Consider the following 25,035-nt stretch of genomic DNA (forward strand, 5'->3'; position numbering starts at 1 on the left):
AATATGCCCATAACAAGTATCTGTGTATCTGTGATCTTTTTGAAGTAATTACTTTAAAGTAACAGCCTGGATTCACTGTACTAATTCCATTCATAATTTTAATCTCTAAAATCAAGTCACTTCCTAATCTCTGTTTGCTTAAACTAAAAAGATTCAGCTCCTTCAATCCCTTCTCACAACTCCTACATTTTAGTCTTGGAATCAGCCTAAATGCACTCCTCTGGACTTTGACTAATACTGCTACATCTTTTTTGTAATATGGAGACCAAAACTGTACACAGCACTTCAGGTAAGGCAGCACCAGTGTGTTATAGCTTAGCCATAGCCTCCCTTGACCCATTCTCTGAACATTGTGACGTATAATTTAACATCCTATTAGCCTTCTTGATCACTTCGGCACACTGTCTTTCTGTAGGCCATGATGAGTCCACTATGGCTCCTAGGACCTTCTCATAAGGGGTAATTTATAGTTTCAGACCTCCCGTTGTGTTTTCAAATCTAACATTTCTATTTCCTATGTATAATACCTTACATTACTTACATTAAAGCCTGTATGCTGTCCATGCCCTTCTGTAATAAAACTTTTCTGTAGCTTACATCATGATTGCATACATTCTCAATTACCAATTACCTGTAGTCTAACATTTTGATTTAATTTTATGTGTAGCTAATTTTTTGTTTAGTTTTTGGTTTGGTATAATGTGTGTAACTTTTGCAGAATGATTTATTGCTATGCATTCACTACATTCCTCATTAATAATTGAAGAATGCCCATATTTTGCCATGTAATATTGGGTAAACTTGTTTTTCATCATAGTGCCAGAGAGTGGTGACATGTTGCATATTGGTAGGACATGCAAATAACAGTTTCAATGTATTCTACATAAGTGACAATAATAATTCTACTTTAATTTCCATTTTTAACAAGATTATTGCTGATATGTCTGTTACTTTTTTGTTTTAAGGATCAGCTGTTAATTACCATAATTTTCCAATTATTAAGGCGATGAAGACCTGATATTATTGTGATTTTATTTAAGGTGTGATCTCTTTCTCTCTCTCTGTTACATTTGATATCCACCTCACAGCTGTGCACACCATTGCTCATTTGTTTAATCTGGAATGGTTCAACAACAGCAGACAAGGAAATTATGACGTCCTCAGCACTGAGCTCTCTGAGATTGGAGATAAACCTAATGAATCCTTTTTGAATCCAATCCGCTCCACTAACACAGTAAGTATGACACCATAAAGAAAACACTATGCTGAAAGTTTCTGAGCTGCTGCTCAAAAGTCAAAACTCAAGCTGAATCCATACAATTACAGAATAGGCCTACTGAATTTTGAAAAGGAGGATAGGAGATTTTCTTTTGGTAGATGAGCGGACAATTTGCCCTTCAAGATCTATTAGACAACCAGTAAGTTATACAAGTTTACAAAAGGAAGGATGTTCGTCTTTCACCTACAGAATATCTATGTCTGTAGTAATGCTGGTTATTGTGGATGAAGATTCAGACAGCATCTACAGAGTTTACTTAAAAAGAGTATTAAGGCATTTCCATTTAATGATCTTAAGGAACGATAGGAAAGGAAACATTAAATTAAAATGCCAGAAAAAATGGAATCCAGCCATTCTTAAAATACTTAAGACAGATAAATATACACCCAATATACACCAGTGCAGCTAAAATTATTCCAAGATCACATATTTCTCATGTAAACATACCCAGGCCAAGATCCAATCAAGCATTTACATTTCTCATTCACATGTTTTGGGAATGTCCTACACTTAAACCATTTTGGTCAAACATTTTTGTTTATCTCCCTGAATATAAAATCACTAGTAATGCTTTAACATCAAAAATTTTGGGAGATCAAAACGTGCTATTAAAAATTGCTTATAGTACCCCCACTCCATACTACTTGCACAAAGAATTATTTGGCTGAGTTGGAAGAATCCCAATCCACCTTTTATAACTTATAGGGAAAGCAATGTTTTATATTATCTCAAATTTAAAAACTCTCTTCATGAGGATCTATTGAGAATTTGTTTTAGAATTTGGCAGGAGCTCATTGATGCAATTCTAAAGTAAACATGCCAGCCCTGCACTCAACCTATTTATTTTACTCATTGTTTTAACCTGCATAAAGAACTATTTTAAACAGTAGACATTTTTAACTTTTTAAACTGTAGAAATTGTGGTCGAGATGAATGTCTGTCCCTAAAGCAGGATATCACATACACAAATCTCATAATGCATTCAAAAAACAATTTCCCCTCAAGGATTAACAAAATATATCAAAACAAAAAACAGTACAAACATCAGGACCACAATGTTTCATTTGCACATTAAGAGTGTCTCCTTTTGGAACTTTAAAATCAAAGAAGAGAATGAAAGCTTTCTATTGAATTTGCAGTAAATATTTTAAGTAAATCAATGTTTGCAATTGACAATGACTTCTTCCCGGTATTCTTTTGTTAGACACCAACACATGTGGCATTTGTCACTATCGCTGGACTTACAGGGGTCATCATCACCCTGGCCCTCATCCTTATGATCACTTCATCTATGGAAGTAATCCGGCGCAGCTATTATGAAGTCTTCTGGTACACCCACCACCTTTTCATCATCTTTTTTGCTGGGCTTGTGTTCCATGGTGCTGGGTGAGCATTTTTTTCACTTTGACTTTAATTTGTGAAGCACTCATTAACTAAAAAAACAACTAATCACACAATGACAGGATTGTCACAGAGTACTGGGTCAGCCAAAGTTGCCAGAAGACCAAAAAATGGCTAAGGGCTTGACAGCATTAGTGCCTCTTCTTATCCATCCTAGTCTGTGAGGTTTATGTGGTGAATGAGGATAGGTGACAGCTTAGTGACTGTGAGGAATTATTGTAAAAATGATATAACACCATTTGCATTTGTTTCAGGTATATTCCTGAAAAAAACTACAGAATTAGATGCTTTCCCCTGTTTCATGTGCCTTGGCATGCACACTTCCATTTTGTAAATGCACTTTAAGCATCTTTCCACATGTATTTACCATTTTTCACAACATGGACATTATCATGTAAAGTATTCTGTGATTGTTCTGTATAAAATAAAGATTGCTTGATTTTTTATTATGAGAATTGTTTTTGCCCTGAACAGTTAAATCTTTGGAAAAGGTCACTTATCACTGGTAGTTCCCCTTCTTCATCTTTATTATTTTATTTACAGACGTATTGTTCGATCTCAGACAGAAGAGAGTATGGAGCATCACAACTATGTGTATTGTGCCAATCGATCCTTAGACTGGGGGAAAATTCCTGAGTGCCCCATACCCCAGTTTACTGGAGGACAGCCAGCGGTAAGCTTTCTAATGTAACCTCCATAAAGCTGCCCGGTGTTCACCCAACAGGATGATTCTGTATGACAACCTGATCAGCAGGCATCTGTGGTTACTGAGCATCATAATATTTATTTCTGGGAATCTTGACACAAAAACAAAATTGTATTTAAATTTGGTTTTGCTATATCTGTAAAATCGAGTTTTTATGTGGCCCGCTGATATACCTGCTTTTCCAGAGATGAGCGTTGCCTTGCCTGTACCTGATAGGTCTTTTGTGTTGTTGTTATTTTCTCCTGACATGAACTACCAACCCAAATCTACATACATTAGGACAGGTCGTCACCAAGTCTGGTCCTGGAGGACCACCGTGGCTGCAGGTTTTCATTTTAACACTTTTTTTAATGAGTGCCCTGTTTGTGCTGCTAATTAACTTCTTGTGAATTCATTTTAATTGAATTGCTTTTTTTAAGATTTGCTCCCCCGAGTTTCTTCATTGTTCCTCTGAATTGCTTTATTTCTTTCCTTAAATGGCACCCAAAAAGAAATGAAATATGAAGTGAGTGAGCCAACAGAAGACCAACTAAGTGAGGGCCTTAAACTCCAAACAATTTCACACCAACCAGCTGCTTAATGAGGTGCCAGTTCTTGTCGTTAATTAAACCAATTCTTCACTTTCGTGGCTTTGTTGCTGCATTAGCAGACATTTCCGAAATTGCTGATTTTCTCTTTCTAAGAGCACTGTTAAAATGTTTTGGGGACCTGAGCAGATCGACATTCCTGAGAACCTTTTATCTTTCTTTATTTTCAGATATTGTATGATGGACACCAGTTGTTTTGGCCCATTTTGTATCTCATTATTGTTTGGCTGCTAATTAAGGAAAAATAAACAATTAAGGGGTCTGAGTCTTCAAGAACATGTCAATTCAAATTAGTTCAAAAGAAGTTAATTAGCAGCAAAAACAGGTCACTTATTAATAAAAGGGTTAGAATGAAAAACTGCAGCCACGGTGGTCCTCCAGGACCGGAGTTGGTGATCCCTGCATTAGGATGCATGGCTAAACAAAATTTCAGGGTTATTTGAGTAAAACTCAACTGGCTGGGACCATCATCCTGGATGAGACACTGCCCAACCACAAGTCTACTCCGCCATGTCAAAATATAATTATCTGGCTTGAAAATGGAATGACAGGAAAAATTGTTTTTTTTGAAGAAAGTTTGCACATATGCTGTTCTTTGATATATTTGTTTTATTTCTCCCCTTTTGCAGACATGGAAGTGGGTTCTTGGACCAATGATCATTTACATTTTTGAAAGACTACTCCGATTCTATCGATCCCAACAGAATGTTATTCTGCGAAAGGTATGGAATTTTAGTTTTCTGACTGATTAAGATTATTAAAAGTTTAGTATTTAAATGTTCATTTTAGAAACCATAGTAAAAAAAAAAAAATACACAGCATTTCCTTGGTTGCTTCCATAGGCAGCTGTCTAATGTTCCTGTCTGCTGTACTTTTATTAAACTTTTGTTGCAAACTGACAAAGTTAGAAAGACAAAGGAAAGGCCCTTTTTGGTCACTATATTAGGAACTGAGTTGCACAGGTTTTAGAAGCCTTTTCACTAAACTAGATTTTTACCACCAGCATAAAATTCAAAGAGTCAAAGCAGAAGCAAAGCCCACTCCAACTGACCTAAGGTCAGGAACATGTCAAAAACAACAACCTATAAACTCAAATGTTTCCAAAGCTCAGTTTGCGGGTGTTGATCCCCAGTCACAGTCCCTGACCTGCTTTAGTCCTGCTGTTATCCTCTCAAAATTCTCACCAAACAAAAGTTGAGCTTTTGTCTTTGTTATTTTTTTCTCTAAATTATTCTTTTTTCTTTTACCTTATAAAGCCACTAATATTTTGCCATATATTGGAATAGTATCTGCTTTGCTAACTACACATTAAAGTGTATACCAAATTGTTGTCAAGATGTTACACATCAACATGGTCATATGCATACACCCAGGTACTGATTCTGCATACTAAATACAAAGAAAACCAAAAAAGGAACTAAACAGAACAGCAAACAAAAGCATTTCAGTAGTTTTTCACAAGATACCTGTATTGAAGTGTGTTGTTCAGCATTCATTTGATATATTAAGCACAGTTATGCTATTATTTTGGAACTGCATAGCATACACAACAATCACAAGTTGCTTAGTCCAATGCAGGGGAGTAAGGAACCAGAGTATATCCCAGCAGTATTAGGTGCATGGCATGAAACAATTATGGGCAGGGTGCCACATATCTACAGAGGGCCAATGTAGATAATGTGGCAATCGATCCTTAGGCTGGGGGAAAATTCCTGAGTGCCCCATACCCCAGTTTGCTGGAGGACAGCCAGCAGTAAGCTTTCTAATGTAACCTCCATAAAGCTGCCCGGTGTTCACCCAACAGGATGATTCTGTATGACAACCTGATCAGCAGGCATCTGTGGTTACTGAGCATCATAATATTTATTTCTGGGAATTTTGATACAACAAATTTTAGTTGACTTGTGAATTATTCAAAATGATTACAGTGCATTTACATTGAGTTAATTCATGTCAGAGAAGCACCAAGAAACATTTAAATGCCTTTGAATTGGAATTAAATATACTGTAAATGTGCGTGGATTTCTTTTTAAGAGACTGTGCATGGGGGCAGCACGGTGGCGCAGTGGGTAGTGCTGCTGCCTCTCAGTTAGGAGACCTGGGTTCACTTCCCAGGTCCTCCCTGCATGTAGTTTGCATGTTCTCCCCCAGTCCAAAGACATGCAGGTTAGGTGCATTGGCGATCCTAAATTGTCCCACATGTGTGCTTGGTGTGTGTGTGTGCGCGTGCACCCTTCAGTGGGCTGGCGCCCTGCCTGGGGTTTGTTTCCCGTCTTGCTGGCTGGGATTGGCTCCAGCAGACCCCCCGTGACCCTGTAGTTAGGATATAGCGGGTCGGATAATGGATCGATGAATGATCATATAATGGCAGGAAACATATGGCAGATGATTGTTCCTGAAATCAACAGACTTACTGATACCAGCAAGATACAAATAACATCTGAGAGGTGTTGCACAGATATATTTTTTTGAGTCAGCTCCCAAATCCCTATAAAGACATCAATGAACTCATGATAGCTCCTTAACCTGTTGTGCATATAAAACTATGTCACTCCTCCTCAAAGCTCAAACCACAAATAATTTTTATTTATTTCATTTATTTATTTAATACATGTTTCTTAAAGTTTAATTTAATAAAAACAAACAACTAGTCAGATTATCAAACAAAATGCAAAAAAACAAGAGCAGGTAAAAAATAAGAACAAAGGAAACAGACCAGAAGATTTCAAAGAAAAACTGCCAATTAACAAGTCAAAATGAAATCCCAAATACATAATCTAATAGACCAAAAGAATGGTCAAAGCCAGAAATGACTGAACTAGATATTCTAATACATTCAAAATGTTCATACTACATATGTTACAATACAATACAATACAGTTTATTTTTGTATAGCCCAAAATCACACAGGAAGTGCCGCAATGGGCTTTAACAGACCCTGCCTCTTGACAGCCCCCCAGCCTTAACTCTCTGAGAAGACGAGGAAAAACTGACAAAAAGTGGGTGTCAAAAGAAGGGGGTCAATGCAATACAATACAATACACAGAACAGAACAAATCCTCAATACAGCATAAAAATAAAAATGTTACATTATCCAAAAAGCAAGCCAAAAGTCAAAATCCGGAAACCAACCATAATAATATTATTAGTGATGAGCAATATACAGTAGTTGAATTTCATTGCTCAATATTTTGCAAAACTGTTGCTATGATTCATTTCTCAATTTCACAATTATAAAACTCTATAAAAAAAGGGTTATGTGGGTGTAAAACCAGGAATATTACTCCCTGAGGCCTTGTGTTATGACTTCATTGTGACTATATTAATGTTGTTTTTCTGGTCTTTTTTGTGTTTATTATGGATTTAGAAACATCCTGAAACCAATGGTGATAAGTGTTTTTAAAATTCACTTAAATTAATTAAAACATTTTCATATCTTGTTTTGGCACTATTTTGTTTTTCACTGGAGGGTCATTTGGTTTGCAGTTGCCATAACTTTGCTAGGGAAATGACCCAAATGTGTACAACCTGTCACTGTGATGGGATAAAAGTTCACCACCAAGCATTTCATAGCCATCCTAGATTAGGGATAACTCCCTAAAGCTTTGTGTGACTTCATTTCCTGGTTTCTCTATCTCTTGGTTTTGATGTCTGTGTTTTGCTCTCCTGGTTTTGGCCTTTGCATGTATCGTTTGGTTATGTTCTTCTCCCAGACTTTTTTTTTGGTCATTTTTTTGTAGCAGGAAGTCTGGGTTTAAATAATCAGATGGTCCTGCCTGTGTTGCAACCCTACTTGAATTCCTAGAGCTATCTTCTGGCATTTAAGGAATTTTATTTCTGCCATTTCCTTCTGCATTGTAAACAAATCACTGTTGAATTTACAGTAAACAGCTGCTAAAAATGTAAGATACATAAAATTGTTAACTACTGTAAAAACAATGACAGTATATTCCTGGATTCAAAAGTACAGCTTCTTCTTGTAAGTAAAATACAAAAGCATTATACTGTACTTGTAATCCAATTTACAGTCAATTTTTTTAATCTTAATTTACAGTAGGTACCTGGCAGCTTGAGTTGCCACTAAATGATTGTAAATACCCTAAATTGACAATGTTATGTTTTTGTATTTTATATTGAAATAACTGGAACTATAACATCCACACAATTATTTATTTGACTGATCTCTTTATCTGCGGTGGGTTGGCACCCTGCCCAGGATTGGTTCCTGCCTTGTGCCCCGTGTTGGCTGGGATTGGCTCCAGCAGACCCCCGTGACCCTGTGTTCGGATTCAGCAGGTTGGAAAATTGATGGATGGATGGATCTCTTTATCTAAGGCAACTTACAACATTTCAGATACAATTGGTTACATTTCTTTTGTTTTTCGAATTGGAGCAGAGGCAGGTCAAGTGACTTGCTTGTGGTTACGCAGTGTCAGTAGTGGGATTTGAATCCAAAACCTTAATCACTACACCGCCCCTCTTGCCTGTACCACATTGTAAAAGTATACTGTACAGTTTACAGTATATAGTTGATTAAATGTTATTAATAATACACTGTAAAAGTGTTAACTACTGCAAAAAGAATTACAGGCTATTAGTGTGTAATAGCCAGACTACAATTGGAACACCTCCTGCCTGTAGGTGTGCTTATTTCGTATATTTATTTTTGTACTGAAGACCCATGGTGCATTTCAAAGTACTGTTTTTTTAAAGTGATTAAATGGTAAGTTTCTGTAGAGTTTTACTATAAAAACTACAGCAATTTATGACAATGTGGCAGAACAGCAGGTAATCCGCAGCATACCAGTAAAGTCAGTAGTTGGCAGCCCCTCTCACGCTGGAGTGGAATTGCTTGCCTCAGCAGAGTCTTGAAGATGGCCCGTGTGTGGAACGTGTGTGACACTATCAGCCTTTTTTTAAATAACCGCTAACCAAGTGTGCTTTTGAGACTTTTTTCCAAAATTTGTTTTCCAGAAAAATTGTGCCACTGTCTTAAATACTGGCAGCATGATGGCATGTAGTGGTGTTGGTCCCTTGTGCCTGGCAATTGACACTGTATTCATGAATTGCATGACAAAATATTGGCATAATGAAGTTTAATTGTGGCAAGAAATGCAAAAATAAGAGCAATCCAGTCCTGACTGATTCTGTTTGCTTCAAAAATAAGATTAATCACACATGTGATGTCACAGCAGCCACCTGAAAGAAATAGGTATGTGGTTCGGTTAGTGCCTGCACTTTGTTTTCTCAAAGAAAAACTCAATGGTATGAAAGAAGTGCTTCAGCAGGTTCACTTTGTTCTCAGGTTTATTTTAATATTGATCTCTTACCTGCTCTAAGACTTGCAGTGCTTGCTGAAACCTTTTTGTTTTGGTTGCTTTGATGGATTTAGTGTTTGCTGACCCAGCCTCCTGACCTCTGTCTCTTAGATTAACTCCTTAAAGCCTCTAAACATTTTACAATAAATAATTCCATATTCCAATTGTTTGCATATGCATAACAGTATTGACAAGCTTTAGCAAAGCTTGCAGTGTTTACGTGTGTCTAAGTGATTAATTGAGCATTAGTGTTGATTGAATAGCTAATTACATTACAATTTCAACATCTTTGCAGTTTCTCTTCGCATCTTAAAAGATAAGTTTGGTATTATTTGGCATCAGGGCCGTTCTTAACAGTCTGGGGGTCCTACGCAGTTCAGAAATGTGCAGGCCCCATGATGGGGGGGTCCGGGGGGTCAGAGGCCCCCCCATAGCTCAGGTAGGTGTTCTAATAAAACGTCCGGAAAAGAACAATAAAATTTAGGAGGAGGAGGGTATCGTGACACACGACGTGACGGACTGGCACAGATGGCTGCAGTGCCAGGGGCATGACAGGGGCCCCAGGCCCACAGCCCCACAACAAAAAAAAATAAATTGTAAGTCGGGGCCGGGTCAGGGCTCTACACACATGCATAGTTTGCGTATGCCTAAGAACGTCCCTGTTGGCATTGTTCACCATATGGACTTGTGCCATTTAGACTGCACATTTTAAACTGCAAACACTGGCATTGTATTTTATCAAATTTATTTAAAAAATGCTTACCTTTTTAAGAACAATTTTCAGTGGAAAAGTAATGCACACCATGGTTTTGAAAAAAATAACTTCAATTTGAACAATTTTGAAATTGCCCTTTAAGACATTCGTACAGATCAAGTTGCCTGGCCACTCCAATTTTTACATCAGTGAAGGAGTATGGAGGTTTCAGTGAGTGTCCTATTCAGGGTTTCTTGTTTAATTTTTTATACCCAAGCCTCTCTGCAACCCTTTATTAAAAATAATAGGTCAGGAAATGGATAGATGGTTGTCCCACTAGAATGCAAACCATTTCAATATTTGTGAAGCCAAAAATATATAAACAATGACCTTATTTTAAAAATGACGTCCATCCATCCATTCATTATCTAACCCGCTACATTCAAACTACAGGGTAATGGGGGTCTGCTGGAGCCAATCCCAGCCAACACAGGGCGCCAGGCAGGAAACAATCCCCGGGCAGGGCACCAGCCCACCGCAGAAAATGATGTCTGCCCTTAAATAAAATAATCAGATTGTTGGCTCACCTGCGTCACTCCTCTGCTTTTAGACTGTAATCCACCCTTCTGATGTGCTGGAAATGCAGCTGGTCAAAAAGGGCTTCACCATGGAGGTTGGACAGTACATCTTCTTGAACTGCCCGTCAATCTCCAGACTGGAGTGGCACCCCTTTACTCTGACCTCTGCCCCTGAGGAGGATTTCTTCAGTGTGCACATTCGCTCCATGGGAGACTGGACCAGGGAACTTATCGATAAGGTGAATGCAGCAGAAAAAGGAGTGCTAATGCCAAGGTGAGTTCATACAGGTAATTTCAAGGCTTCACTTAGCGATGACAGAAAGTTACAAGTCTGGTAAAGCACAATGGAGAATTTAAAGCAGAAAAATATTAAGTGATATCTGACAAAGTAAAGAGTATCTATGTTACATTTCACATGCACAATGACATTTACCAAGTGGCTGCAGAGATGTGACTGGATTTCAGCATTACACTTTGTTCTGGTTGATCTTATTAATGTCAATCTTTTTGTCAAGGTTTGTTGTTTCCCAATGGATGCTAAGTGTAGAGAAATTAAGAATAAAACTGCCAAGCATCACTCCTTAGGTGGAGCAAGTTTACATTTGCTTCTTCATTTTTAACTTATCAGTGCTGGTCAGCCTCAGTTCATAGCTGCCCGTGAACACAACTGTTAACACTTAAATCCTGGAGACTGAACAACACGTGGCATCACTCTCTCACACTTCCACAAATTGAATCTGAAATTGGTTGATTTTAAGAGTTCCCTGTGTGATCACGCAGCTCTACTAACGTCTTCAGAGAGTGGTATGAATAAGTAATTCTGCAAATTGTAGCGCACGTTCATTTAATCAGCGACAAAACGTATATTAGAACTCCTTATCTGTCTCCTAGTGAAAGATCAGTCAAAAAACAAAGAAGGAGAATCAAAACACCGAACCAGATAAACTATAAATAAAAGAAGGCAAGGGAAAGACATGGGGTGTGTCATGAAATAAATAATATTAATGTTAAACTACAGAAACTCAGAACCATACAGTAAAAAAAAGAATGGGAGCATTGCTGTCTTGTGCATATTAAATATTATCTTGTGCATACAAGATACCTTCTAGTACTTATGAAATACTGCCTTGTACAATACGTATGAGATACTTTCTGTTATATACAAGAACTTAAGGGCAGGTGACACCACATGCAGTTCACATGAGGATAAGAACACTTCTCGAATGTGTCCATTTGGACAGTAGCAATGACAACATGTAGCACTCTAGCAAATCTGGGAAAGTCCTATGTACAATATAATTAAATAGCTAAACAATTACATTTCTGATTTTTCAAATAAATGTAACTTTATATAATACATACAATATTTTATCTCCCCTGATTTTTTTTCACTGTGCAGTTCACAGCTTCTGTAAATAGTATTACAAGTAGGCCCAGTGATGGACTAGATCCCCATCCAGGCCTGGTCCCTGCCTTCTGCATGATGTTGCTAATGTAAGATCATGCCCCCAATTGCCCTGAATTGTATTAAGTCGGTCTGAGAATGTTATGTTATTACATGTTAAGCCACCTTCCTTCAAAATAAACACAGTCTCCATCAGTCTTTCCACCTCTTTAAGAATTCTTGAAAGTTTTCTGGTGTGAGGTCTGATAGTACATCAGTTATGATCCTTTGGATGTTTCTATTTGTTTAAAACTGGTCTAATTTCTTCAATTGAGAGAAGAGAAAAAAATCACATTGTCACACATCTGGTGAACACTATGGCTGCAGAAGCCCTAGAAGTTGCTTGTAGGGCAGAAACTCCATAAGAGACAATACCTAGTGAACAGGGGTGAGGATCCATTATTTTCAGATATCAAACTGAAAACGATCTTGTGTTAACAAAATACTTCAGCTAGGGAGAACCCTTATCTTTATATGGTCACTTGTTGCATATTGTTGTTTTAATAAAATTTCACAACAAATTTGATATTATAATACTGTCTGGTGTTATCTCACATATAACCTTAGAGGATAAAAACAAAAAAAAAGAATGGAAGTCTTTCAGCTATTTGGGTGTCTATGCATTGTGGTGCATTAAACATGACTTCTTATGGTACATGTCTTCTCTCGTCTTAAACAGAATTACAGTGGACGGCCCTTTTGGTACAGCTAGTGAGGATGTTTTTGACTACGAGGTCAGCTTTTTGATTGGTTGCGGTATTGGGGTGACACCTTTTGCGTCTATTCTGAAATCCATCTGGTACAAGTTCAAACAAAATAATGCAAAGTTACGCACAAAGAAGGTAAGTGATGCAGTGGCAAAAACAGCATGAAAAGAAGTTTGCAAATAAAATAACATTTTAACACCCTGTTACTAAAGTGAGATTTTGAACTGTCTAAAAGAATCTTTATATTTTTTTAAATTACTTTTTTTGTGTAAGAAGTCAAAGCCAAAGGCTGGAATGTTCTTAGAATCCCCATAATACTGGAAGCAAGAAAATATTTCTTGGTCTTTCAGCTTATAGATTCAGGTTCCAACATTGATTCTGTGTGACCAAGTCTTTAAACCGGCTTTTACTCTAAATTTATCTTTGTTGTATATAGTACAAGTGGTACTTTATACATAAATAGCTTGAAGGAACAGCATTTATTTGTTATATCATTTTCTTCACAGAGGGCTGGTTCAGAACACTAGTAAGACCAACATATACATAAAAGCCATTAGTCTTAACACAAGGACTGTGATCTATAGTGGTAGTAGTAGTAGTAGTTGTAGTAGTAGTAGTGGTAGTAGTAGTAGTAATATTTTATGTGTACAGAGTACACTGAAATTCTAAACGCACATGTCTGGAACAACATGCACCATATTACTACTCTCCATGATAAACAAGAATGTATTAAAATACCTAACTTGTTAAATAGAAACCACAAGTCAGCTTACTTGATGTGGTATCACAAAACAGGGACATGTTTTTGGAATGAGACCAATACCACTATGTATTAATGAGGAATGTAGTCCATGCCTAGCCTTTAAATGTAAACCATTTCTACCATTGGGCAGTTCTACACACAATCTCATCCTTCGTACTTCTACTTACAAGTTTGTTATTAGACAGCGATAGCTCTCTTATCATTAGAGATGTTTGCATGTTTTTGTGAGGTTGTTGTTTGTTGTAATAAGTCCATTATTCTTGAGCTTCTATAAAGTCTTAATTTCCCCTTTGGGACAACTGAAGTATCTATCTATCTATCTATCTATCTATCTATCTATCTATCTATCTATCTATCTATCTATCTATCTATCTATCTATCTATCTATCTATCTTTCTTTCAATAGACAAAGCTAAATAAATTTAAAATTACTAGCTATACTCAGAAGAGAAGTAGATAAGCTAACTCGTATAAAGCACACAAATTTAAAAAAATCTAGCAAAAGGCTTGCATTAATCTGAAAATCATCACATCATCATAGACTGTAAACAAAAAAGCATTTGAAAAATACATATTTATTCACTGCTTTTCTTTAAACTTTAGTTTTTTTATTCCCCAATATATTGGTCACTTTTGTTTTACAAATACTTGCATAATGTAACCAAGGAAAACTAACAGCTTTTTAGGTAAAGTTTAAGCCATACCCTGGTGCTGAAATTAAACAACTATAACATAACGTTCTCAAACGTCACACTGGGCACAAGGCAGGAAAAATCCTGAACAGAAGACCAGTCCTTTGTAGGCAAACCACTGTATATATACAGCATATTTCATATGTCTTGGAAAGTGTCTGTGCTTATCTTGCTATTATCAGAAGCCACAATTTGCGTAAACAGTTATTGTTTCAAAGTTTAGTTTCATATTCAAAGTGAACACTTTCTAAGGTTATTATTGAGCAAAACTAGCAACACGTGGGCTCACTCACCGCTTAGTAGAAAAACAATTGTCCCACAGAAGGTGCCTAACAAAAGTGTTAAGAACCAGCCAGTTTGACGGTATAGTGAAAGAAGGAGTCAGACTTCTTAGAGCACTTTGAGAGTTTATGCTTGTAAATGCTGTTTATGATCAAGTGACACAGTTTTATCACATTTATTTACAGATCTACTTTTACTGGCTCTGCCGAGAGACCCATGCCTTTGAATGGTTTGCTGACCTGCTTCACTCACTGGAGGATGAGATGGAGCAAAAACAGATGCCTGATTTCCTAAACTACAAACTTTTTCTCACTGGTTGGGATCACAGTCATGTAAGTACAGTAAATGGTAAAACTAAAGATTTGATGGGGTTTTAGAAAAATTATCCTGTAAGTAGTTTATAAGAAAGCATTTTTGCTTTAACCACAAAAGCTGGACTCTTCACCAGAAGCAAACTAGGGCCCATCCAGGCTTAGTTCATGGCTAACACTGTTAAAACTCAAACCAAAAAGCATCGGCCCTCCTCATGGATCTGGGTTAACAATCAGAAGTTGGTAGGCCTGCCCATTCATCTTTATGGCAAAGTTCTGGTAGACCATATGCGGAAATTTGGCTTTTCCTCAGGTGTGTTGCAGTAGAGGACATTTACATTTATTTGCTTAGCAGACACTTTTATCCAAATTGACTTACAAAAGAGGTCTACATAATCAAGTAAACATCAGTCTTGGGGACAGTTTGGGAGCAAGTTTTACTGGAGAAAGGTACAAAATTGATCACCACAAGTGAACAGGGCAAAACACAACATAAGCTAACTACAATTCCCAAATTAACAAAACCTTACAGCTAATATCACTTAGAAATTCATAATGCAATATCAGTGAGGAATGCAAATATTCTAGCTGACAGCATGTGGTCCTCTGGAGGGAAAGACAGGTATAGCTGTGTTTCATCAGGATAGCAGTGATAAGATAAATGAACCAAGGGACTGGATGATAAGGCTTAGTGAAGACATCTCGAAAGGAGAAGAGGACAGAATTTCTGTTCTGATCCTTAGGGCACCCATGTGCTTAGCTGGTGCACCCTTGATCTCTCCATGCCAGGACACACTGTAGTATCTGCCAATAGGTAGGACTCAGACAATTGAAGGCCAGTCCCAGTGATGCCAAGGTGAGAGTGGGTGGCAAGGAGGATCTGGTCGATCTGTGTCAAAAGCAATGGAAAGATGACATGCTAGTGGTAACAAATTGGTAACAGCAAGTAGCAGTCTACGTGGATTGGCCCTTTTTGAATCCTTGCTGATTAGTATCATACTGTCTGTTCAATGGAAGAAAGGAAGAAACTTGGCTAGAATTTCTGTGTTTTTGGATAGATAGTAGAGGAGAGGGACTGGGCTGTAATTACTTGCTTGAGATGAGTCCAGAGTGGACATTTTGAGGAAAGGAGTTACTAGGGCCTGTTTTGACAATGTGGGAAGAGTGCCTGTGCTGAGTGAGATGTTGATAGCATGTGTAATTGTGAAAATAAGTGAGGGAGAGATAACCTGGAGGTTGAAGGGAAGGGTCAAATCGACAGGTAGTGGGGTGACAGGAAAGGAGGTTGGAAATAATAATAATATTTAATTAATAATAATAAAGGAAAATATTTTGGTGTTTGTTCAGTAAGGAGTAGGCTGCCTGGCAGGGGTGATGAAAATTGACTGCTGATGATAGCCACCTTTTTCTGAAAAAAGGTTACAAAGTCATCGACAGTCATGGAGGCTGAGGGTGGAGGCGGTGGACGGTTAAGGAGAGAGGTAAAAGCAGAGAACATGCCACGAATATTTTGAAAGAAACTTACATTAGCGCTGGTAGGAGCAGAAGGTAGCAGAGAAGGAATATAGAAGAGCCTGATGCTTATCCAGATCTGTATGGGTCTATGTTTTCCTCCATTTCCTTTTAGCCTGCTAAGCTCTGTCTGGGGATTGCATAGAGCTTCAGAAAGCCAAGAGCAGGAGGGTCTTTCATGTACAGGTCTAGTTGAGAAAGGGCAAACAGTTTCAAGGCAAGAGGATATAGTTGAACATAGTGAGTCAGTGTGAGCACTGGTGTCAAGAGAGGGGAAGTGATCAGAAGGAGGGAGAGCAGAGGAGACTAGGGGAGAGAAACGGGCAGGAGAGAGGGAACAGAAGTGACGCCGGAAGGACACAATGGGAGCAATGACAGTGGCAAATGAAGGAAGGAGTAGAGAAAACTAAATGAATAATTGGTCAGAAGTATGTAACGGAGTGATATTTGTATTAGTGAGTATGCAGCGAGAGACCAAGATCCATAGGTTTGTCAGTTTTGTCAGTAGGAGGGGTGTGGGGTTGTGTGAGGTGCTGCTGGAGTGGACCCTGAACTGCATTAAGTGGATTCTGTGATGAATGGATGGATAGTCCTGATCACTTGAACAGTCCAGATTTTTGATAGCTTTTAATCAGCATACTGTATAGTATCCTTGGTAAGCAACATTACATGACTGCTGGCAATATCAGCCATACTGAGTATGAGGAAAGTGGTACCACGCAATAGACACGCAAACAGGAAAAGATAGTAGTTTGTGCTAAGTTTTATGTACAATCTTTTTTTGTACAAAATATGGGGATCACTGAGTATTGCTCAACCAACCAGAACTTAAACTCCTTTTTAATTAAGAGAGTCTGATGTCCTCATCTACCCAGTTATCAGAGCTGGACTCTTTTAAATACCGTCCACCTCCTTATCTTTTTTCAGCCTCTATGTTAGCCTACTGTATGTCCTAGTATACAGAGCTTTGGCTCACCCTAGATGGATTTCTTTTGTTCTCAGCTGTAGGAGATGAACTGACCTTCTTGGTCTATATCCCACCTTTAAACCTATCCATTGGTTGCCCTTGCTGGAAGAGATGGTCCTCTCTTTATCAGTGACTTTATACAGCTGGGTGAACAATGCTAGGGCATGTCAGTGTGCAGATAAAAAGAAAGAAGAAACTGCTTTAAGGTCTCTTGAATTACTTGTTTTTTTTCTGCTTCGCAAGTGTGTCCAGCAGGGAACGCTAGCACCCTAGGAACGAGTTCTTTTTTGATTGCGGCATGCTATGTAACCCGACTCTATATAGATCTTTATATGCAATAAGCTACCATGGCTGTCCGTTTGTCTGTCCAGGATTTTAAATCACCTGTAGCTCGCAAACCATTTCACCTATTGACTTGAAACTTAGTACACAATTTGGTATACTACGTGATGCCTACTATCTGCTTTCGGGGTGATGATTGACCTCCAAAGTTATTCCTCTTTTAATTTTTATTTTATTGTAGAATCAACCCTCGGCAGCTGCCAGCAGGGCGGCTGTGCGGCGCATGTGTACTTGTGCCATTCTCATCCCTACCACCTTCGATGTCACTTCCCCTACCTCTTCATATCTTAAATCATTCTTGAGGCAGATTGAAGACTTAAGTGCCAGCTTAAGTGAAAAATTAAGGAAAATGTACTAAGTAATTGCAACACAAACACTGACTTAATTGGTTTTAACGTGAAAAGATGCCAATAAAAGAAGCGGGCCACTAGAGTGGAGAAAAGAAGAGCTGCTCAGGAAGCAGCAAGCGCATCACCCTTTGAGCAAATGAACGGTAAACGTACAGAGAAGGAGGATGAAAACTATGAATGCTCAAGTCAAGCGTAATCACTGCACGTTATTGTACAGTGCGCCGTTACTGGTGTAAAATAAAAGGTGATACCCCTCCCTAGTGATATGGCGGTAAGAAATCACGCAAGAGAAATAACTTAGCTTTGTTTAACGTTGGATTACGCTGCATAACAGACGAAGGAAGCCAATGACAAAACCCAGTTCAGATGTGGGGGTCCAAGGTGTTGAGTCGGTGCAGTGGAAAGCATTTTCGGGATCAGATAACGATATCTCCCATCCATCTGTCAGCTTCAAAGGTGTGCCGGGCAATGTTCCAAGGCTTTATCCTCTTTCTTCACGTGCAGAGCCTCCCTTAGGTGAACATGCACTTCCAAACAAGGCAACAGTGCTTAAACAAGGATACAGTTCCATGCTGACTTAAACAGATAGAAATTCAGTAGTACTCAGCACCTGCAAGCTTTCTGTATGTTCCAATCTGTCTTATGTGATATTGCTTGCCTAGCAGTTCTATATGTTGAACCCCTGTGCTTAATCTGGCTCTGTGTCAGCTATGCATGTGAGTAGAAAAAAAGCAGATTTATGAGATATATTTGCACAGAGCACAGTGACATATTAAATATATGCTATTTACAGCAAGGAGGTGGGATGCACTACAACAAATAGACATAAAAGTTGTAAGTGCAGTTATGTAACTGAAGAGAGCAGTGACTGACACTACAGTTAGTGGGCTGTAGCAGCCATATTGTCATTTTTTGTGGCCTGCTGGCCTCTATGACCCAATGCTGTGCTGTGTTCTGCTCTCACCTGGGAGCATCTCTTTACTTCATGGTGCTCATTCTCTGTTTTAACTGTAATCTTTGCACTTGACATAGTAGCACTGGTGGCAGTAGCACAGAGTACAGTGATATTTTTACTTGCCTGTTCAAGTAAGATGCAACACATTGACATGCAGGATGTTACTCTCTGTCCACAATCTCAAACATTATTCTAAAGGATGCAACTAATTAAATAAATTGTGATTTAGTAAGTATAGAATTCTTTAGTTAAGAATAGGGCGGCATGGTGGCACAGTGGGTAGCGCTGCTGCCTCTCAGTAAGGAGACCTGGGTTTGCTTCGCGGGTCCTCCCTGCGTGGAGTTTGTATGTTCTCCCTGTGTCTGCGTGGGCTTCCTCCCACAGTCAAAAGACATGCAGGTTAGGTGCATTGGCGATCCTAAATTGTCCCTGGTGTGTGTGTGTGTGTGCACGCACCCTGCCTGGGGTTTGTTTCCTGACTTGCGCCCTGTGTTGGCTGGGATTGGCTCCAGCAGACCCCTGTGACCCTGTAGTTAGGATATAGCGGGTTGGATAATGGAATAATGGACGGATGGATGGATAGTTAAGAATAGAATTTTAATGAAAACCTATTATCCTCACCCACAGAGATATTTTAATGGAATGATTTAGGGCTATCATATAGTAATATTACAAGTCAACAAGTGAAATTATTATTCCATTTCAGTTCAAACATCACACAATCCAAATGAACACCACCTCCCTTGATGCAACACCACTTGATCCACCTGTCCCACACCATTCCTGCTCCAATCACTCAGGTCACAGTGGCTCTCGCAGTAATCGTTCAGCCTCCCTGCACACACCATCTCATCCATGTCTCCCTGCTTCTGTTCACTCTCCGCTCTAGCAAACTTGGTCCACCACAGCATGAACCAAACTCTCCTGTTCCCAAACCACCCTTTCCAATGCTCAACAATTTCTATTTTGCCTGTAAACTACACACTGATGTGTTTTAACCTTAGAGGAAGGATATCTTAGACATCTGCATAATTTGACTTGCCACTACCTACATCCTCAATGCTCATTCATAGCTTTGCATCACTCTGACTTGTGCTAAATTGTACTGAAAGGGTCTCCAGCTCCCCATCACCCTAAAATCATATCAAGCAGGTTCAGTAAACAGGAAACTACATCACCGTATCTTTCATGTTGTCTCCCCAGGCAGCACATGTAATGGTTCACTTTGATAAAGAGACTGATATTGTGACAGGACTGAAGCACAAGACACAATATGGGCGACCAAACTGGGACAAGGAATTCACGGACATCCGCAACGCACACCCAACGTAAGGCCATTTTATTGCTTTGTGCTTCCTTTGGACAAGATGGTTTATCAATGTCAGCAATGCTGCCTTTAAATTATTTCCTTGCTGTTAAGTTGACTTTTTTGGTCTCCTATCCACTGAAATGGTAGATAATCCCAATATGCCTTATTTTTTATATATATATATATATATATATATATATATATATATATATATATATATATATATATATATGGTATACAGTGTAGTATATACAGTGTATATATATATATATATATATATATATATAGTATACAGTATAAACTTTTTTCTTTCCTATTCAAGAACATTCTCATTCTCCTCCACAGGTCAGATGTTGGTGTGTTCCTCTGTGGTCCACAGACCCTTGCTAAGACTCTAGAGAAGTGCTGTGTTCAGTATTCTGATGTCGACCCAAGAAAAGTGAAGTTTTACTTCAACAAGGAGAATTTCTGAGAATTGGTTTAATCAGTAATGTCTTACAAAGAACACCTCCATTCCCTCTGGCACCAATGTGTTAGTGAGAGGGGTGAAGAGGTATAAGTGCAATTATGAGGCCATGTGGGCCCTGCTGCCCCACCACTGTGTGCACGCCAGCAAGTCCTACCATACTGATTCCATGTCATTTCACCTACAGCACTGGGCAAGAGCCAACAGGAAGTGCTGTCATTTCAGATTAATTTATTAGCCAGACATGTAGGAAACATCTGTGATGTATACTTCATTTTCCTGGTTAAAGAAAATCTATGTATATTATGTTGTTGAAATAAAGGAAATGTTTCTATAACAAACCCTATTAGATTTTTGATTAATTTACTTTGATTTCCTAACGTTTTCAATGGAGTGACACTTCTTGCCTTATGTTACTGGATAGTAACCAGGCTCAGAATTAGACTCAGAGTTAAAGTAATTACATTATAATATGTGAATGTCCATCTTGCCCCCTAAAAATGATGTAGAACAGACATTTTCTGTATGCCCATGTGGGCTCTGCCATCAAGCAGCTGGTGAACCGGGACAAAGCCTTGTTTTCTATGCCTCCCTGGGCTCTGCCATACTGGTTATCTGCTATCTCATGATGTGAAAGTGTCAACCATCTGGGGTGCCACTCAGATTTGCTCTTTAGCACAATGCCATTATCAGATACGTTCCACAATTCTCTACACCCAAATGTGCTGTGATGTTGTTAACTTCCTCATGTCTATAAGTAAGGCACTATACAAACAATCCACTGACCAACAGTATGGCAGTGCAATGGTTAACACAATTGGTTTGCAGCTTGTAGCCAAAGGTTTAAAGTGTATCACTGTGATCTGTGAAGGTTAATCCACCATAGCACATGACTTTATTCAAAACATGAATTGACACCGCTGAAGATATCTAAAATATGCAAAGCAGCTGGCAGGGAGAAACATTACTGCCATGTAAACAACCTGACACTAAGATGGGAAGAGACTATTAAAAAGTGCTGATGTGCTCAAAAGATATGGTCAGGGACTACTTTCTGCTGTTTATCCCACGTTTGCAAATGTGTGTTCTTATTTTGGAATAAATACCATGAGAAATGTATAAAGCTCTGCACTGAACAGTAGAGTTCACCTATGGACGTTCCTGCCCGCACTTAGGAAACACGCCACCCCCCAGACCCTCTCAAAGCAGGCCAGAGCCAACTTCAGGAACCCGACAACTGATGGCTTTGCCAGTAGCTCTACTTTGAAAATTATATTATTGTGGGTGTCCAGCCAATATTGAAAGAAGCTAAGTGCATCCTTTCTTTAGTGTTGTATTTTCTTTCTTCATCTTAGGATCACCTCCATACTACTAGAGAAGAATACATTTTATTTTATATTATAGCGAGAGAGAAGGAGACTTTTGTTTTAGTAAAACATGCAATCTCTAATGAATATATTCCCAGGGACTGTGCGCCCCCTTCTGGATGCACAGTTCCAGAAAAGCCCCTTCATTCCAGGCCTGGTCAATGGTCGTATGAAATATACATTTTCCCAAGTCTTCCATGGGGTTTTCTCCTGGTATTCCAGTTTGCTCCCACATCCCAAAGATTTGCAGCTTAGGTGGACTGGTAGCTGCACACTGGCCTGATATGAGTGAGTGCTGGTGTGCGTCTGAGAGTGCCCTGTGATGCACAACCTCCTTGCCCAGGGTTGACTCCTACCTCACACTTGATGCCACGGTTTTAGTCTCTCCATAATCCTAATATGTCTCAGTAAATGGATGGATGATTGACTTACATGTCAACTTTTAGAGATCATGGTGCTGGCTGCTTTTCACATTTACATCTATGACTGCTGCTGTTATTTGATATGCACAAAATGGCCACTTTATTAGATCTATCTGCTCATGAACTCAAATAGCTTTCGCCTCTAAATAATCAGTCATGTGGCTGCCACTCTAAATACAGAAATGGTCAAACGGTTTTTGGCAGTGGCAAGCCAGGCAAAACCTTTATCTTTTAAAAGACCCAGTTTCTTCCAAGTGGGCTGAAGAAGTCTAGATTTAAAAGCAGACCAACTAACAACAATTTTGAAATGTTTGGCCATAATTGGAAAAGAACAAAAACTCTATAAAAGTGTTTGCTCCTAAAAATAGAATAGTGTTAGTGGTAGTAGTATTGTCATGTGTACATAACAGTACCCATATGGCATAATGGCCATCTACCAGTACATATGGGGCATAACTTACATGGCATAACAAGAGTGGTCATGTGACAACACCCACTTTGGAATTAAACGGATTCTGGCAATAATTACAATGGCTAATGGACATCTAGCGAGGTCTACATAATATACCAATCATCATGACAACGTGCACATTGAGTTAAGATCGTCTTAAGGTGACTGCATGACATGACAGCTTTTGGAAACTTTTGTAACTGACTTCAGTATTCACTTACACTCTGTGTTCATTTTATAAGATCTACCTGCTCGTTAACTCAAGCAGTGTTCCCCAAACAGGCAATCCTTTGGCTGCAACTTCACATTCTTGACGCAGAAATGGTCAAGGAGTTTAGATAAATGGGCCAGACACATGATCAAAATGACTTTATTTGTGGTGTGAATGTCAGTGGCTGGTGTGGTACTTCCAGAATCTCAGAAATAAAAAAAACTAAATAACATTTACGCTCCTTAGATTTTCACACTCGTCTAAAGACTACAAAGAATGGACAAAAAACATCCACCGAGTGACAGCTCTTGGGGAGCAAATACCTTGTTGATGACAGATATTACAGGAGAGTAGTCAGGCTAATTCAGATGGGGAAGATGAAGATACTGCCAATACTGATGCTCTATGTAAGAAAGGTCAGAGCAGACTTTACTTTCTGAGAAGGTTGGCATCCTTCAACATCTGCAGTAAGATGCTACAGATGTTCTACCAGACGGTTATGGCGAGTGCCCTCTTCTACGCGGTGGTGTGCTGGGGTGGCAGCATAAAGATGAAAGACGCCTGGACAAACTTGTTAAGAAGGCAGGCTCTATTGTAGGATTAAAGTTGGACAGTTTAACATCTGTGGCAGAGCGACGGGCATTAAGCAAACTCCTGTCAATCATGAATAATCCACTGCATCCACTGAACAGTGTCATCTCCAGACAGAGGAGTAGCTTCAGTGACAGACTTTTGTCACTGTCCTGCTCCACTGACAGACTAAAGAGATCGTTCCTCCCCCACACTATGCGACTCTTCAATTCCACCCGGGGGAGTAAATGCTAACATTAATTTTATTTAAATTCTTTTCATTTTTATTACTATTTAATTTAATATTGTTTCTTTGTATCAGTATACTGCTGCTGGATTATGTGAATTTCCCCTTGGGATTAATAAAGTATCTATCTATCTATCTATCCATCTACTTGATCACCAAAACTGGACAACTGAAGGTTTGAAACATGTCGTCTGATCAAATGAATATCAATTTATGCAGTGACATGCAGAAGTTAACATCAGTATATGACATAAATAGCAAGAATCAACAGTACAAGTTGGTGGTAGAAGTAATGGCGTTAGCAATATTTTCATGGCTCACACTAGGCCTCCAAATACCTACTGACAGATTCTTGAATCCCACATTGTACCTAAGCATTGTTGCTGACCATATTCATTCTTGTACTGTAGCCACAGTCTACCCTTTTTTAAAATGGATATTTTCAGCTGGAAAATGAACCATGTCACAAAAGCACATCATCCTACACACTCCCCAAATCTCAATCCAATGGAGCACCTTTTAGATAAAGTGGAACGGGGGTTTGCAGTATGAAAGTGTGGCTGAAAGCCTATCCAGATGGTGTGATGCCATCAGCATGGACCAACATTCCTAAGGAATGATTCCAGCATCATGATGAATCAATCTACTGAAGAATTCAGGCTGTTCTGTAGCAAAAGTGGGGCCTTAACTCAGTGCTAGATAGGTATACCTAATAAAGTGGACACAGACTGTTTAAACATATTAAAAAATGTAGCCGACAAACAAAAGTTTTCAGTTTTCTAGTCAGGTAGATTGTTTCAGTAATCTTCAGGAATTTGTCCATTTAAATAAGAGAAACTGTAACTCCAAATCCATGAGGCTAATGAACGATCCATACGTCTGCAGGTTGAGTCAAAGCAGCATCGCGTTGAGATGAAAGTTAGTACAGAATGCCATTAAATCATGTAGACATAGCAGGCACTTCACACATTTTGTCTCACTTAAAAGGTGTGATATTCTCTGTGGTTTAATCCTAAGTAGGAGAATCAGTTGCCTTCAGAAGGCTGCCATGCTCTCCGACTCATAGTCATGTAGTGCACGTACTGTCAAAGTTGTACAACACAA

General features: G+C 38.8%; 1 protein-coding gene across 1 annotated transcript; it reads left to right on the forward strand.

Moving 5' to 3' along the window:
* Positions 1-1,040: 1,040 nt before the first annotated feature.
* Positions 1,041-20,979, forward strand: LOC120520657 (cytochrome b-245 heavy chain-like; the record flags this gene model as incomplete). The annotated part of the gene is made up of 9 exons (XM_039742870.1): positions 1,041-1,234; positions 2,484-2,665; positions 3,224-3,353; positions 4,603-4,695; positions 10,596-10,837; positions 12,687-12,849; positions 14,637-14,783; positions 20,092-20,216; positions 20,543-20,979. Coding segments are annotated over 9 exons (1,403 nt in total), but the record flags the coding sequence as incomplete, so codon positions are not given.
* Positions 20,980-25,035: the final 4,056 nt, after the last annotated feature.

Source organism: Polypterus senegalus, unplaced genomic scaffold (genome assembly GCF_016835505.1).
Source record: "Polypterus senegalus isolate Bchr_013 unplaced genomic scaffold, ASM1683550v1 scaffold_5462, whole genome shotgun sequence".
NCBI classification, from domain to species: Eukaryota; Metazoa; Chordata; class Cladistia; order Polypteriformes; family Polypteridae; genus Polypterus; species Polypterus senegalus.